At 38.2% G+C, this 17455-nt stretch overlaps 1 protein-coding gene across 2 annotated transcripts in view; it reads right to left on the bottom strand.

Annotated features, from left to right (window-relative positions):
• Nucleotides 1-16814, bottom strand: part of LOC141272822 (lysosomal protective protein-like) — an 84074-nt gene extending 67260 nt beyond the window's left edge. For both annotated transcript variants that reach the window (XM_073683899.1, XM_073683900.1), the window contains exons 1-7: nt 16672-16814; nt 15751-15914; nt 15566-15677; nt 15422-15472; nt 13002-13088; nt 10124-10279; nt 319-410 (exon numbers count right to left, since the gene is read on the bottom strand). In XM_073683899.1, the coding sequence (XP_073540000.1) occupies nt 319-410; nt 10124-10279; nt 13002-13088; nt 15422-15472; nt 15566-15677; nt 15751-15914; nt 16672-16782 (773 nt within the window). In that variant the 5' untranslated portion in view covers nt 16783-16814. The remainder of the gene's footprint in view (nt 1-318; nt 411-10123; nt 10280-13001; nt 13089-15421; nt 15473-15565; nt 15678-15750; nt 15915-16671) is intronic.
• Between the last annotated feature and the right edge of the window lie 641 nt (nt 16815-17455).

Here is a 17455-nt window from a genome sequence, read left to right as displayed (position 1 = left end):
TTTAGCCAAATTCATCATTTGTGAATTTTTTGAAATTTCACTAATTTTTTTGTGCAATTATCCTCCAGTACCTTAGTGAAGTATAAAAGCTGTCTAATTTTTATTTTTGTGCAACATTTTGTGACTTTTTACACAAAAAAATGCTCAAAAAAGGTAAAAAGAAGAGCATCTTTGATTTTGCAAAAAATTCACCAATCAACCTGCACCATTTTGAAGAATTTGACACACATTTTCTTTTGCATGTAGAGAAAGATAAAAATATGGGACATATACAGATCTTTTACATATATATTGATCAGGTGTTTGCTTTTCACTTACTTTATATCCAAAAGACCATGGTAATATGCAAAATATAAAAAGGAATAGTGATCCAAGTTATAATCTGTAATACCATTTCCTATAGCAAGTCCCTGAAATAAAAAGATAAAATAATATTATTCTCTAGAATTACCGTACTCATCACCTCCTCTTATTCTCTGAGTCTCGTTGCTAACATATACAGTATAGTAATGTGCAAAAGTTATAGGAATATGTGTAAAAAATGCTGCAAAGTAATAATGCTTTCAAAAGCAAATAATTTATTATTATCAATTAACAAAATGCATATTGAATGAACATAAGAGAAATCTAAATCATATCAATATTTGGTGTGATCTTTGCATTCAAAACAGCACAAAGCATCAATTCTTTTAGATATACTTGCACACAGTTTTTGAAAGGACTTAGCAGTAAGGTTGTTCCAAATATCTTGGAGAAATAGCCACAGATCTTCTGTCATTAAGAATATTATTAAGAACTATCTTTAGCATAAAGAAGACTGATGATGAGTCATGGAAGTGATGATATGGCCCCCACAGAGCCATGATCTCAACATCATCAAGTATGTCTGAGAAAAAATGCTGCAAAGTAATAATGCTTTCAAAATCAAATTATTTATTGTTATCAATTAACAAAATACAAATTGAATGAACAAAAAAGAGAAATCTAAATCATATCAATATTTGGTGTGACCTTTGCATTCAAAAAGCGTCAATTCTTCTAGGTACACTTCCCCACAGTTTTTGAAAGAAATCAGTAACAAGGTTGTTCCAAACAACTTGGAGAACTAACCACAGATTTTCTGTCATTAATAATATAATTAAAAGCTATCTTTAGCATAAAGAAGACTGATGAGTCCTGGAAGTGATGATATGTCCCCCACAGAGCAATGATCTCAACATCATCAAGTCTGTCTGGGATTACATGAAGAGACAGAAGCATTAGCACAAACCTACATCCACAGAAGATCTGAGGTTAGTTCTCCAAGATCTTTGGATGTTCAATAATTGATTTAATTTAGATTGCTCTTTTGTTCATCCGCTTTTTAATTTGTTAATTGATAAACATAAACTATTAACACGTCTATTTTTGAAGCATGTTGTACATTTATACTTTGCATCTTTTTTCCACATATACCTAAAATGCTTACGTAGTATTGTATATAAATAATGTAAACTTCTATCACTTTAGATAGGATAGCAGTATGCGATTTATACGATTATTCTTGATCACCATAGCAGCATACATATATCTTTTACACTGTACATGCTGCTTTCCGGATCCTTGAGCAAAAGCCTTGATTTACCAGACTGGAAGCTTGATTTAAGAGTATAAAATATATTTCATTATTAGCTGAACATAGTAAAACAACTTCATAGCTTTGACTGTAGTGCTATGCTTCGGGGGTACATTAAGACTGTAGTGATTTGCTGTATCTATAGCTTTTATTATTATGTATAACATAGCTCATGGCTTTTTTCCTACTAGCATTCCAAAACTGTCATTAAATGTAAGAACATAATGCCTTTTAGAACCATGCACATTGCACATGTACAATACTGTGCAAAAGTTTGAAGCAGGTGAAAAAAAATTAATTATTCATAAGTCTATTTTTAAAAGCATTCTTACTTTCCAGCATTTTTTCCCACACGTAAAACTCTTGCACAGTACTGTCCATATTATGCATATTATACCAAATTAAGACCATTGAAAGGAACCTGTCATGTCCTCAAATGCTATTTACCTGCAGATGTAGGGTTAATCTGGTTAAGGCTATGTTCACACATTATGTTTTTGCTGCGTCTTTATGCAAATTAAAAGCTGCTTTATAGAGTACCAGCAAAAGCTATGAGATTTCAGAAATCTTTTTTTTCCTGACTGAGTTGGAAAACTGCTGCTTTTTTTTAACCACTTCGTGCCAGAGCCTGTTTTTGCCTTCGTGACCGGGCCAATTTTTTCAATTCTGACCACTGTCACTTTATGAAGTAATTACTCTGGAACGCTTCAACGGATCCCCCTGATTCTGAGATTGTTTTTTCGTGACATATTGTACTTCATGATTGTGGTAAAATTTCTTTGATATCACTTGCGTTTATTTGTGAAAAAATCGGAAATTTGGCGAAAATTTTGAAAATTTTGCAATTTTCAAACTTTGAATTTTCACTAAGTTCACTAAGTACCCTATATTTATTATGCAACTTTGCTTTACATTTATATATAATGATGGTAGGGTATGAGATATATTTTTGTCTTTTGTAGGTTTTGCTTCTTTTTGCTAGTGTGAACATGCTCCTATTTCTTGCATGTCTATCATCTTAGACCTCAGTTCACATTGCTTGGTTTTTTGAATTTTCATGCCCTTAAATCAGAGAGATATGTCACACAAAATAGTTAATAAACAACATTTCCCACATGTCTACTTTACATCAGCACAATTTTGGAACCCAAATTTTTTTTTTGTTATGGAGCTATAAGGGTTAAAAGTTGACCAGCGATTTCAAATTTTTCCAACAAAATTTACAAAAACATTTTTTTAGGGACCACATCATATTTGAAGTCACTTTGAGGGGTCTTTATGACAGAAAATACCCAAAAGTGACACCATTCTAAAAACTGCACCCCTCAAGGTGCTCAAAACCACATTCAAGAACTTTATTAACCCTTCAGGTGCTTCACAGGAATTTTTGGAATGTAGAAGAAAAAAATTAACATTTAACTTTTTTCACAAAAATGTTACTTTAGACCCAATTTTTTTTATTTTCACAGGGGTAACAGGAAAAAATGGACCCCAAAATTTTTTGTGCAATTTCTCTTGAGCGCGCTGATATCCTATATGTGAGGGAAAACCACTGTTTGGGCGCACTGCAGGGTTCGGAAGGGAAGGAGCGCCATTAGACTTTTTGAATGTAAAATTTGTTTGAATAATTAGCGGACGCCATGTTGTATTTGGGGAGCCCCTGATGTTCCTAAACAGTGGAAACCCCCCACAAGTGGCACCATTTTGGAAACTAGACCCCTTAGGGAACTTATCTAGATGTGTGGTGAGCACCTTGCACCCCCAGGTGCTTCACAGAAGTTTATAATATTGAGCTGTAAAAATAAAATTTTCACATTTTTCCAACAAAAACGTTTTTCATCCCTTAATTTTGCATTATCATAAGGGTAATAGGATAAATTGCACCATGAAGTTTGTTGTGCAATTTCTCCTGAACACGCTGATACCCCATATGTGGAGGCAAACCACTGTTTGGGCGCACGGCAGGGTTCGGAAGGGAAGGAGCGCCATTTGACTTTTTGAATGTAAAATTTGTTTGAATAATTAGCGGACGCCATGTTGTATTTGGGGAGCCCCTGATGTTCCTAAACAGTGGAAACCCCCCACAAGTGGCACCATTTTGGAAACTAGACCCCTTAGGGAACTTATCTAGATGTGTGGTGAGCACCTTGCACCCCCAGGTGCTTCACAGAAGTTTATAATATTGAGCTGTAAAAATAAAATTTTCACATTTTTCCAACAAAAACGTTTTTCATCCCTTAATTTTGCATTATCATAAGGGTAATAGGATAAATTGCACCATGAAGTTTGTTGTGCAATTTCTCCTGAACACGCTGATACCCCATATGTGGAGGCAAACCACTGTTTGGGCGCACGGCAGGGTTCGGAAGGGAAGGAGCGCCATTTGACTTTTTGAATGTAAAATTTGTTTGAATAATTAGCGGACGCCATGTTGCATTTGGGGGGCCCCTAATGTGCCTAAACAGTGGAAACCTCCCACAAGCGACACCATTTTGGAAACTAGACCCCTTAGGGAACTTATCTAGATGTGTGGTGAGCACCTTGCACCCCCAGGTGCTTCACAGAAGTTTATAATATTGAGCCATAAAAATAAAATTTTCACATTTTTCCCACAAAAAATGTTTTTCATTCCCTAATTTTGCATTATCATAAGGATAACAGGAGAAATTGCACCGTGAAATTTGTTGTGCAATTTCTCCTGAGTACACCGATACCCCATATGTGGGGGAAAACCACTGCTTTGGTGTACGGCAGGGTTCGGAAGAGAAAGGAGCGCTATGTTGGCTGGGATAGGTTGCAGACACCATGTCACATTTGAAGAGTCGCTGACATGCCAAAACAGCAGAAACCCCCACAAGTGACCCCATTTTGTAAACTACACCTCTCAAGGAATTCATCTAGGGAAGTAGTGAGTATTTTTTAATTTTTAAATTTATACCATTGGGCAGTGAAAAAAGCATAATTATATTTTTACCACAAAAAAATGTTTTACCCTCAGATTTTACATTTTCACACAGGGCAATGGGTAAAAATGGTGCCGAAATGTGTCACACAATTTCTTATAAAAGTGTCAATACCCCATATGTGGCTGTATCGTACCGCTCAGCCATACGGCGAGATCTGGGGGGGACGGAGCGCTATTTGACAATTGGAGAACAAATTATTGTAGATTAGGCATTTGGATTTGGGAGCACAAAATTTTCTGAATTTCTTTTGGGGGGCAAGGGCCATTTCGCTTTTCCAGAGCCTTTCTGCTACCAGTAACTTGGAAGTCCCTTATATTTTTAACAGATGACGGACCTGAGTGGGGACTAGCTTTTTTTGAGGACTGAGTTGAAGCTTTTATTGGGAACATTTTACGTAACATTTATCCGGCGCTCTAGGCTGAGCACTTACATCGGGGTTTCCATCTAAATTTCCAAGTGATGTAATTCAGATGAAACCCCTGCAGGATCCATTCACTGTAATGAGGCAGCAGAGTTACTCTGGACTCCATCTGGCCTCTGTTTAGCGGTGTCCTTTTTTTCAGAAGTGCACAAAACTGTGGCCAACTGCACTTTTATGCACGCCTAAAACAAATGACACCGTGGGATCACAGGCCAGACGGCATCCACAGTGGCCTATATCTGCCTCATTACAGGGAATCTTCCGTCATGGGTTCCGGCTGAATCACGTATTTCAGAGATTTACACGGAAACTCTGGTGTAAGTGCTCAGCGCAGAGCGCAGGATAAGTGTGAGCAGAGCCTTACTGCGATCTTTGGGAGACATAATAAACAAATCAGTAGCAGGTGAAGAATTGGTTTTATTTATTTTTTACGCCGTTCCTCGTGCGGTATAAGTGATGAGATTACTTTATTCTTTGGGTCGGTGCGATTACAGAGATACCAGATTTATATCGGGTTTTTATGACTGACAGCTGTCACACACTAAGAGACGCTTTTTTTTTTTGCAAAATCTAGTTTTTGCATCGCCATATTTTGAGAGCTATAATTTTTCCATATTTCGGCCGACAGTCATGTGATGGCTTGTTTTTTGCGAGACGAGTTGACATTTTTATTGGTACCATGTTTGGGTACGTGACATTTTTTGATCGCTTTCTATTCCGTTTTTTGGGAGGTAAAATTAACAAAAACCAATAATTCAGGAATTGTTTTTTGAGGTTTTTTTTTATGCCGTTCTGCGTGTGGTAAAAGTGATCAGGCAGCGTTATTCTTCGGGTCAGTACGTTTACAGCGATACTACACTTACTGTATATTTTTTTTATGTTTTGGCGCTTTTACACAATAAAACAATTTTATAGAAAAAATATTTTTTTTGCATCGCTTTATTCTGAGCACTATAACTTTTTTGTTTTTCGGCTGATGGAGCTGTATGGCGGCTTTTTTTTTGCGGAACAAGATGACGTTTTCAGCGGTACCATTTTTATTTCCATTTTGCTTTTTGATCGCATTTTTTTCCACTTTTTGTTTGGCAATATGAGAAAAAGCATAGTTTTTTGCTCCGTTTTTTATTTATTTTTATTACGGTGTGCACAGAAGGAGTTAATTAGTGTGACAGTTTTATAGCTCGGGTTGTTTCGGACGCGGCGATACCAAATATGTGTACTTTTTTTATTTTTGCATAAATATACGGATTTATCGGTTTAATATTTTATTTATTTATTTTAATTTATTTTGTATTTTTTTTTAACAGTTTCAAAACATTTTTTTTACTTTTTTTTACATTTTTACTTAGTCCCTGTATGGGACATTAATTTTTATTTTTCTGATCACTGATCTCATGTAATGTAATAGACATATATTACATTACATGAGATCTTCACTGACTGTTTCACAGTCAGAGTCTCCTGCCTGGCTTCAGCTGAAGGCTGAGCCAGGCAGGACACCATATATGGCAGAGCTGGAGGCGGTCATGTGACCTCCAGCTGCCATAGCAACCCAAGGTCCTGGAAGGTATCAGGGGTCTTCGGAGAGGTAAGGATACCACCCCCTCACTATAGATCGCGGCATATAGAAGACAGCAAAGGGTTAACATCAATGGGACCTGATCCAATCAGGTCCCGATGATGTTCCCTGTCAGAGCGCTGCGGGACCACCCACCGTTTTTAAACGTCCGCGCTGCACAGAGCCCAGGCATATGTACAGTGGGCGGTTAAAATATGCAGCATGTCAATTCTTTCAGGTGTTTTTCACCGTTTTTTCACCATTGAAAGCAATGAGAAAGTAGAAAAATTCACCCCTGAATTTTGGTTGTGTTTCTGCTGATTAAAAATGGATTAAACATGTACTGTAGACAAATGACACATGTAATCTGCACCAAAACACGCAGCAAAAACACTCAAAAAAGCTGCAAAAATGCACCAAAATTAGCTTTTTGTAAGCAACTTCCTTACTGACAAGAGATCAGGTTTTGCCTGCAGAACAAAAATGCAGCAAAAACGCAACATGAGAACATAGCCTAAGGCTATGGTTAAGGCTATGTTCACACGTTGCTCTTTTGCTGCTTTCTTTCTGAAGCTAAAACCTGATCTCTTGGCAGTAAAAAAAACTGCAGACAAAAAGCATGTTTTGCTGCGTTTTTGCTGTGTTTTTTGCTTCGTTTTCAAGATCCCAAAGTTCAGCTTTACTTCAACCATACAAGCATGAACAATGTAAGGTGATAGGCCACCAATGCAAGACATATGTGAAACCATAAAACATTTTTTGAAAAAAGGGCAAATTGATCAAGTTATTTAGTGGAAAAAGATTTTTATGTTTGAAAAAATAGTGACTACTCTGAACAAAAAAGGTAATGAATTCATGAAAAAATACATAAATACGAATGTAAAAACAGTGGGGGGCTATTGAATTGGTGGGAATTAATTTACCTAAGACATTGGCAGAACATTGTTTACTTTTACACATTGGTCGGACCATTAAGTTGGTCAGTCACTGTTCATACATTGGTTGGACATTCATTACTTTCACACATTGTCGGCCATTGAGATGGTCATACTTTGTTTACTTTAACACATATCACTAATTTAATTAAATTGTCCTAATCCTAACTGCCATGCTCATGTAAGGACACTAAGACATTTTGGTTTAAACTTGAGAAAATCACAAAAATAAATGGGTTTCACATACTGCTGTACATGCTTTCTTTCACTAAAACCGCTGCAAAAACTGATAACAACGATTTTTTGCTGCGTTTTGCTGCGTTTTTGCACTTACTCATTGCTTTCTATGGGTGAAAAAAACGTTGCATAAACACTGAAAGAAGTGATGTACTTTTTTAAAAAAGCAGCAGTTTTTCAATTCAGTCAGGAAAAAAAAATAAAGCGCGTGCTTGAGATTTCTCAAATCTCATAGCTTTGGCTGGTACCGTAAAAAGCAGCTTTTAATTTGCATAAAAAAGAAGCAAAAATGCAACATGTTAACATAGCCTTATAGTGTTACAAGGTTTTCTGGCTGCTTTATTGAAAGCACAGCTACCGGGATAAAATGTACTTTATTAATCCCAGGAGTTGCTGGCTTTCAGTAATAGGGGCATGCATGGGGGACTACATTCACCGCTCAGTACTCTGCAGCACATCAGTGCAGAGCAAGCTGTCAATCAAAGTGTTGTAGCATGCTTCCAGGGGTGTGCTTACTGTAGGTCCTCTGTGTTCTCCTCTATGACTGAAAGCCGGCGGTTTACAGGAGGAATAAGGTTTATTTTCTCCTGGGTGTCACGCTTTCTATAAGGCGGCCTAATATTGTTAACCTGCAGATAAACATTATATCTGCAGGTTAATAGCATTTGGGGAAATGACAGGTTCCCTGTTAATCATCCAGTCAAAAAAATAATTGACTACCTGCAGACACCACTAGAGGGAGCAGAAAAGCGTACTGTATTGTAATCTCTCAGTTCAATGGGAACTGTATGCAGTAAGCTCTTAAGCTCCACCTAGTGGTTACTGCAGTAATAGAGATTTGTATAATTTATATCTAACGTGTATAGAGCTCTGTATCTGAAAAAATTAACTGGTTCCTCATAGAGATGATTGGCAGAAAATAAGCCAAGTATTTTAAATCTATGGTGATAAAAGACAATCGTTTAAATAGCTTTCTTTCTTGCCAAAACCAGATAATGTTTGTTAATAAATTCAATGAGCAGATTCAGGATTAAAGACATTATCCAAAAGTGGAAAAAACTGCGACAGAGGCAGGTAATGCTGTAAAGTAGCCCAGGGGATGGAGCGGCATTGAAGTGGAAGGGACTTTGGCAGGTAAATAATGCTTACTTACCTCTGGTCTAATTTTGTCTGATCTAAGAATACTCCTTTAATTGTTATAGGAAAGGTCACATGCTGATTGTATATATAAATATTAGATACAAATATACTATTAAAAGTAACTGAGCTACATGTGAGTCTATGACACAATATACAGAATTCAGAGGGAATTTGTCACCTCATCTGAGAGCAGTATGATGTAGGGCCAGAGACCCTGATTTCAGAGACATATCAATTCCTGGGCTGCTTGCTGGAGTTTGGATAAAATCCCTGTTTTATCGTCTGCAGATCTACCAGTTCTCTGAATGCTGAGCTCTGTATAGCCCAGCCCACACCACTGATTAGCAGCTTACTGTGTTCACTGTGCATAGGCAGAAAGTTGCCAAACAGTGGTGGGGGCGAGGTTATACAGAGCTCACGTAAATGGAGGACTACCTGGCAGCAGATTTAGTAGTCCTCTAGTGATTAACTCCAGCTGATAAAACAGTGATTTTATCAAATCTACATCAAGCAGTCCAGTAAGTGACACATCGCTAGAATCAGTGTCTCTGACCCTATATTATATTGTTCTCAGACTAGATGACAGATTCCCTTTAAACAGCTTCCTATATGGAGGCAAAATGAATGGAGCTACTTGCCTTTTTGGACCAAAATTTTATAGCTTTTACTGGTACATGAAAACTTATGCAAACACTTGTGAAAGTGTGCACTGTCTTATCATGTTCTAATCATTTTTTTACCTTAAAGGCCCCGTCACACTAAGCGACGCTACAGCGATCCCGACAATGATACGACCAGTCATGGATCGTTGCTGCGTTGCTATGTGGTCGCTGGTGAGATGTCAAACAGTCAGATCTTCCCAACGACGCAGCAACGATGCAGCGACCCTTAACGATCTGTATAACGATGCACGCCTATGTGTTTCTGTGTCTGAGGTCGTTGGTAAGGTGTCAAACACACCGATGCATGCTACCCAGCGGGACCTCAACGATCAAAAAAATGTCCAGACCATTCCGACACGACCAGCGATCGCACAGCAGGGGCCTGGTCGCTGCTAAGTGTCAAACGTAGAGAGATCGCTAATGAGGCCGCTGCTGCGTCACAAAACTTGTGACTCAGCAGTGATCTCGCTTAGTGTGACGGAGGCTTTATAAAACTCTTTACTTGTCTGCAGATCTGTATGTAGTTGACCATGGTGATAGCACATATATGTTATACTAATATAAAGGTACATATAAGATGTTTTCTTACTTTCAAGTTTATAGAGCTGTCCTTTGTAACCTCCAGTGCTAGACAAGGAACATAAAAGCCTCCATAACTCTCCCCTGTTAAGTAAAAGTCATTGTTAGTAAACTCTGGGAACAGGCGGAAAAAATCTTTCAGTGCCTGGTAGTTATCCTGAGCAGTCTGGAAAAGAAGAGGGGAAAATATGTCAAGTAGCACATACAGTACAACCTACTTACACTATATGAGATTGTGCAAGCTACAGAGCAGAGAAGTGTCATAGACCTCAACCTGCAGTCTATGTACACCGGGGGCACATTCCATGTCTTCGCAGGCTCATAATACTGTGATCTTGCCGAGTTCTTAATCAGCAGTGCTGTATATGATCAGAGTCTTTTATGTATTTCATTGAGTAAAGGGGCACTCTGGTTAATAACATGTCGTTATGCAGATGCCTTTGCACAAGAAATGTATATAGACCATCTCTTATCCCATAATTCATCATAAAGAACTTAGTTTTTTTGCTATTCATAATTGTGATATATAACCTTACGTGCAATCTAAGTGGGCTCCTTAAACTATTAGGACCCTGCGCAGCAGCATAGGTTGTGCCAATGGTATGTCGGCCCCTGACATTGAGTTCTCTGTGGGGGGACACTATCTTAGTTACCAGAACTGTCTGTAAAATGAAATTGCATGGAATGTATCACTGAAGTTCAATCGAAGGTAGACAGAAACTACTATCACAGTTAGACCTCCTTCACACATCCTGATGATTCCTGTACAGGAAAAAACAGTACTGGTGAGATCTGTGGTCCGTGTACGTATGCCATCCGTATGTGACATCCGTGTGTTTTCCGTGTGCCGTGTGCCATCCGTGTGTCCGTATGCAGCATCCGTGTTTTGTCCAGGAAAAAAAAGGATACTATTTAAACAATTTATTTTTAAAGTTTAATTGCAAGAAGTTTAACAACACAGGACCTGCAGGAGAGAGAACAGAAGATAGATAGATAGATAGATAGATAGATAGATAGATAGATAGATAGATAGATAGATAGATAGAAATATGTGAGTTAGATATGTAATCAGTGCTTTGTGATTGTAGCTCACTGTGCAAGTAATTTTTTAATAAATTATTAAATTTCAGAAAAAAATGGCATTTTATTAACCAGCATAGGGAAAGTGGATAGTTGGGGCTGATATTTATAGCCTGATAAGAGGTAGTACCCACAGTTCATAGTCCTGGCTCACAGTGAACTACCTATGGGAACGCACCTTCAGTGACCGGCAGTAACCTCTATTACGTCACCGCTTGTCACTCAAGCTGTGCTAGTAGCAGCTCATTGTGTCCTGGCTTACAGCTTGGATGGTCGCATCTTGGCACTGTTCAGGTTGTAAACCAGTTATCGTAGATATGGATTACAGCGTGGGACAGTATGTCGGACAGTGTTTTTTTAAAATTGTATTCTTAATTTTACACTTGCTGTAGATAGCGGGGGCTGCCTACAATTCTCAACATTGTCTCTTGCTGATGCTGATCTCAACGCAAGCAGGGGACAATGATGAGAGCTGCCTTAAGCAGCCGCCGGGGATCAGCGCGAACAGTACGCTGATTCCCAGGCGCTGGTACATGTCACGTTGATGACACACGGATATCATGCGTGTCATCAGAATGCACATGTGCATCATGCATTTTGTGCATGCTTTACAAAAAAACCCTGACATGTCTGTGAGTTTTTCTCACGGGCACAAGGTCCAGGTGAGAAACCTGACGTGTGTACACCCATCAATGGGTGTGCGTATGTCCATATTTGCGGCCCTTTAAAAACGGTCAGCATACGGAAATTAAAAACGGACGTGTGAAGGGGGCTTTACTGATGATGAGTAGTGAGCACCTATCACACAATTATAATGAAGGATATCTTTATACATATAATCTATTAGTTTATTTAGGAGAATTTAGAGGGAAGGAATCAGATGATCTCCACAGCAGGTGACGATGGTGCAGTTCGTAGCTGATCATTTGATGCTGTATCATGGGATTCATAAGCAGAGTGCAGAAGAATAAAAGGCAGGGTAAAATCTTGGACTCAAGAAAAGAAAACATGAGACTCAACTGGAAGTAAGAACACCATATGTAGGATGAAATATATATATGAAATGTGATAGACACTCAGGAGTGGGTGCAGGGAGAGGAAAAAAAGGAGCAGTAAAAGTTTAAGTAAAACTTTCACACAATATTTCAGTCTCCAGAAAATGATGGAGTACAATATATAAACTTGTATAAATTAGGAGATGCATATTGCATACAAAGCTTTATCTTTTTGTACAGTTTTTCGCATTCTTCACAACTTTTGGTAATTTTCCTCCCAGAGTTGGGAGTGTGCTTGCAGAGTGCGTTTCTGAATTATTTTTAAAGCGTAAGCTTTCCCCTTTTACAGACTATGCCCTTTTCAGTGCCCTGTTCCCAGCCCCTGAATTATTTTTAAAGCATAAACTTCTCCCCTCTTGCAGATCATACTTTTTTCAGTGCCCTGTTCTTGACTCTTGAATGTATAACTGGACGGATGGGCTATGCTTTATCACGCAGCATGTCTATACCTTGCACAGAAAACATTCAGGGAACACTGCTTTATTAGAGGCTTATCCAGTGTCCAGAAAGTTTGCCGACTCTGGAAAGTATAGAGTTACTAGTCTGCCTTCTGCAGGTCTCCAGCAGTACTGTACAGCTGTCAGTAAACCCCCAATCCTCTGCTGCAAAGAAAGGAGCTACAGACAAAAAATATCAGTTTATTGTGTTGCTAGTCTGAAAACTAAGATTTCAAGATTGATTTTTAAAAGTACAAAAAATATTTTAAACAAAATCTCATTTAAATAATATGCCATTTTCTTATAATAATTATACCTGTGCGTCACCTGTTACATAATTTTTGTCATCAGAATAGGAAAATCCAACTCCGGCAGGAGATTCCAGATACAGAACATTTGCAATCTAAAATATAAAAGAAGGTTTTACAGTCAGCCATGTCAAATTCTATATGAGCTATTCATACTCTACCCTTATTTGTTTGTGTTTGACTCTATTCATATGGTATGCTCCCGAAATATATACTGTCCAACAGATACTTAAGTAGTATAGAACTATACAGTTATTCAAAATTCAGGACTTGAAGAAGGTAGCAAAGTCGTAGGGGATCGTCTGGAGAGGTAACACAGTGGGGGACAGCACAATGGGGTTGAAGGTAGAAAACACGATATGAGGAAGCTTTACAGGTACTTATAATGAATGGGAGGGAGAAGAGGGATTTATAATGGATTGTGAGATGTGGAGGATGTTATACAGAGAATTATAATCAACTGGGGGGTTGGGAGATGACGCTATACAGGAACATATAATGTATAGGGGTGAAGAGGACACTACAAAGATTTATAATAAATTGAGAATAGGGAGGATGCTATATTGGGACTAATGAATTTGGGGGTAGTAGAGAACACCATACAGCAGCTTATAATGAATTAAGGGGCGGAAGATAATGCTATTCAGGAACTTATAATGAATTAGGAGATAGAAGGTGACACTATACAGTGACATAATAAATTGTGAGAGTGGGTGATAACATTATACAGGGAGGGGGATAGAGGACACAGCAGAGGGACTGAGAATGACACGAGGGAGAGAGTCACAGTGACTAATTCATATTTATTAGGCAGTTGAAATTATAGTTAATGGTGGCACAGTGCTAGCTTATCAATTTATATTTTGAAAGACATAGACAAACTGGAGCAAGTTCAGAGAAGAGCGACCAGAATGGTGACTGGTCTGCAAACCATGTCCTATGAGGAACGGTTGCAGGATTTGGGAATGTTTAGCTTGCAAAAAAGAAGACTGAGAGGAGACTTAATAGCTGTCTACAAATATGTCAAGGGCTGTCACATTGTAGAAGGATCATCTTTATTCTCATTTGCACAAGGAAAGACTAGAAGCAATGGGATGAAACTAAATGGGAGGAGACACAGATTAGATATTAGAAAAAACTTTTTGACAGTTAGGGTGATTAATGAGTGGAACAGGCTGCCACGAGAGGTGGTGAGTTCCCCTTCAATGGACGTCTTCAAACAGAGGCTGGACAGACATCTGTCTGAGATGATCTAGTGAATCCTGCTTTGAGCAGGGGGTTGGACCAGATGACCCAGGAGGTCCCTTCCAACTCTACCATTCTATGATTCTATGATTCTATGAATTGTGCATGGCTAATTGTATTTTATTGGTGCTCTACATATTTGTATTCAGGGGCACAGTGTGGGTTTTTCTTAATTCATGAGGTAAATGTATATATTTAGTATATGTGAGTTTGTTATTTTCAAGGCCACAGTGATCAGTGTGACAAGATGAGTCATGGTTGGAAAATGTCAATATGAAGGTCTGACCAGATGGAGAAGAAAAAACAGAGAAAGACTCTAATTAAATGAGATGTCTCTGGTCAGTCACTGGATGTATCTGGATAGATGTATTCTAAATAATTTGTAGAGAGATTATGGGAATAATCATATTGTTTGTAAAGCAACCTCTCTTATTGTACATTCACACATTCATGTGAAATGTCTGTGTGCTGCCCTATATTTTTATCAGAGGGCACATGGACCCATGGAGTTTCAGAGATCCATTCACACATCTGATCCGTGAATCTCAGAGCATGTCCTACTCTAATACAATTTTGAGGCTCAGAATAGAACATAATGGGTCTGTGTGCTGACTGAGAAAAAATCAGGTAGCACACTTCACACTGATGTATAAATGTAGCCATATTATGTATAGTGCGGTCCTTTTAGTATATAGTGTTCTCACTTATTATGTATAGCAGCTTCCCTTAGTATATAGTGTAATCTCTTGCTATGTAAAGCAGCTTCCCGCAGTTATACATAGCACCATCCCTTAGTATATACTGTACTTTCGTGTTATGTATAGCACCATGTCTTATTACATAGTTTCCCCTCTTATTATGTATAGCACTGTCTCGAATTACATAGCATCCTCCCTTGTTATGTACAGCACCATCCCTTATTACATAGCATCCTCTTTTATATATGATGCTCTCCCTTATTACATAGCGTCCTTTTTTTTGTTATGTATAGTTCTGTCCCATTGTTCCATAGTATCATCGCTTGTTATGTATAGCACCGTCCCTGGGAAATCATGTTTTATACTAAATAAATGAAGATATACTAAATAAATTAAGATTATGTGTGGTGTGAACACCACATATAATAGTGCAGATTTCAATGTATAACTAACTAAATTGCGTAAAAGATTATGAAAATTATCACCTTATTCCAAGAATATCTGTTGTTCTCCAGGGTTCTGCCATCTGGGTTAATCTATCATAAAGGCAAATAGAAAAATGTTAAATCTATAATCTTAGAAAGAAAAATACCAATAGTCCACTATCTACAATGATCTACTGGACGCACCAGGAAAGGACCATGCTCAGTTAATAAACCAGAAAGGCTGCTGCAGCCCGGACCTCCATTCAGCCACAAGACCAAAGGACAAGAGCTTGGATCAGTCTGACACTCCACAAACCTGTAGAGAAAATGAAGGTGATCACATATGGAGAACAGGTCTGGATAGGTAATTATAGTCAACGATAACTCACCAATAATGGAAGCGTTTTCCATCTGATGCATTCAAGAATCCAGAAAACTGTCGAAATGAGGCTTGGTTAGTTAGACCAGGGAGATCGGTGATTTGATCTGCTTCAGGAGCAGAAAATGTTGGAAGCACCCCCAGAAACAGTGCACAAAGAAATAGTGGTAATATCTGTAACACATAGTAAAATAGAGAAGAAAAATGGCTGAAAGATGATTAAATCACAACCAAGCTACATCTTCATACAGACTCAAACATCACTCGGAAAGTCAACTTTACAATCCAAGTTTTGGCCAGTAAGTCAGGCATACACATAGCTATATTATATATTTGTTGTCAGATCCCTTCAGTTTTGGTTGGATCAGCAGACAATCCCATACCTATAGGCGCTTTTGAGTGGTCCATACACAAGACAAAAGTCAGTTGACAATCTCATGTGTATGGGGGTCTGCCAGCTGGCCCTCGTCACAGTGAATATGGTTTTAGAGCTGCAAGTGGTAAAAGACGTAGAGCAGATTGATATAAAGTTTTGTAGGAAAAGATTTAGTATAACTTTTTATTAATTCTTTGTATGCTTAGGAGTTGAGTGGGATCTTATTTAGTGATTAGCAGCATTCCCTATATAGGCATAGCTATGAATCAATGAATAGGACCGCCCACTGGACTCCTAAGCATAAAAAGAGCAGGGATTCCTATGTACTGTATAACAAATTATACTAAATCATTTTCCACAAACCTGTATGTTAATTTGCTCAGTTCTCCCTGATGCATATCTTCTGGCCCACAGATAAGACTGCATATACAATATAACAGCAGATGACTGGTGGAAAGATGAAAGGCATGTTGGATCCTTTGTTCTCATATCCCCGCTGACATCTTGGAGTCAACAGCTGCCATAGGTGTCTGGCAAAATGTCTATAATCCTCACCATGTCGCGGTCTTGGTCTTGGCACACTATGACTTGGACACTTAAGAAATAGGTCTTTATAGGCAAACGCACATGACAACCTCCGTTATCAGTCATATGCAGAGAAACCATTAAGCACTTTAATATCTATAACTGGAATCATACTAAACTTATCAACACATCAGAAAATTGGCTACAATCCCTATGAAGAAAAGAAAGCAAAGTAAGTTTATGGAAAAAAGTGCTGCAGATTTGTTACATACAGTGTGACTATGTCAGATCATATGATCGGAATCCATGTTATCTTATCTCAGCAGAGATACGTTAAACCAACAGATAAACTATCATAACCCTCATATATGATAAGTACAGAAGAATTCAACAAGAGTAACAACTCGGGGGTCAATAAGGTCATGGGATCCCCATTATACAGTAAGCCAGGTGGCACAACACCTTTCACTCCAACAATGTGGATTAGGTTGGAAACTGTCTTCATTCAGCTTTTTTTTTCTTCATGCATCGCAAAATAAAAGCAAAATAAATCCTCAGCCATCTGGCCACTTACTAAACCATTTCAGAGTCTCTGACTATGAAGCCCTGGGTCTAGCGCTCATGCTCCCGAAACACAACTTCAGATGCAAATGGAAGCTGAGAAATCCTATTGATTATTATAGGTTAGTGTCAGGTTTTTTTTAGAATGGAAGAAAAAGTTCAAAGGAAACCAGATTATAATCAATGGGGCCCCTCTTCTTCCGATTGTATCAGTTATCAAATGGGTCCATTTTAGGCATGAATTCTATGTGTC

Source organism: Phyllobates terribilis, unplaced genomic scaffold (assembly GCF_046119375.1).
Source record: "Phyllobates terribilis strain yellow unplaced genomic scaffold, ASM4611937v1 Scaffold_5__5_contigs__length_657084704, whole genome shotgun sequence".
Classification (NCBI taxonomy): domain Eukaryota; kingdom Metazoa; phylum Chordata; class Amphibia; order Anura; family Dendrobatidae; genus Phyllobates; species Phyllobates terribilis.
This window is presented reverse-complemented; position numbering and strand designations above follow the sequence as displayed.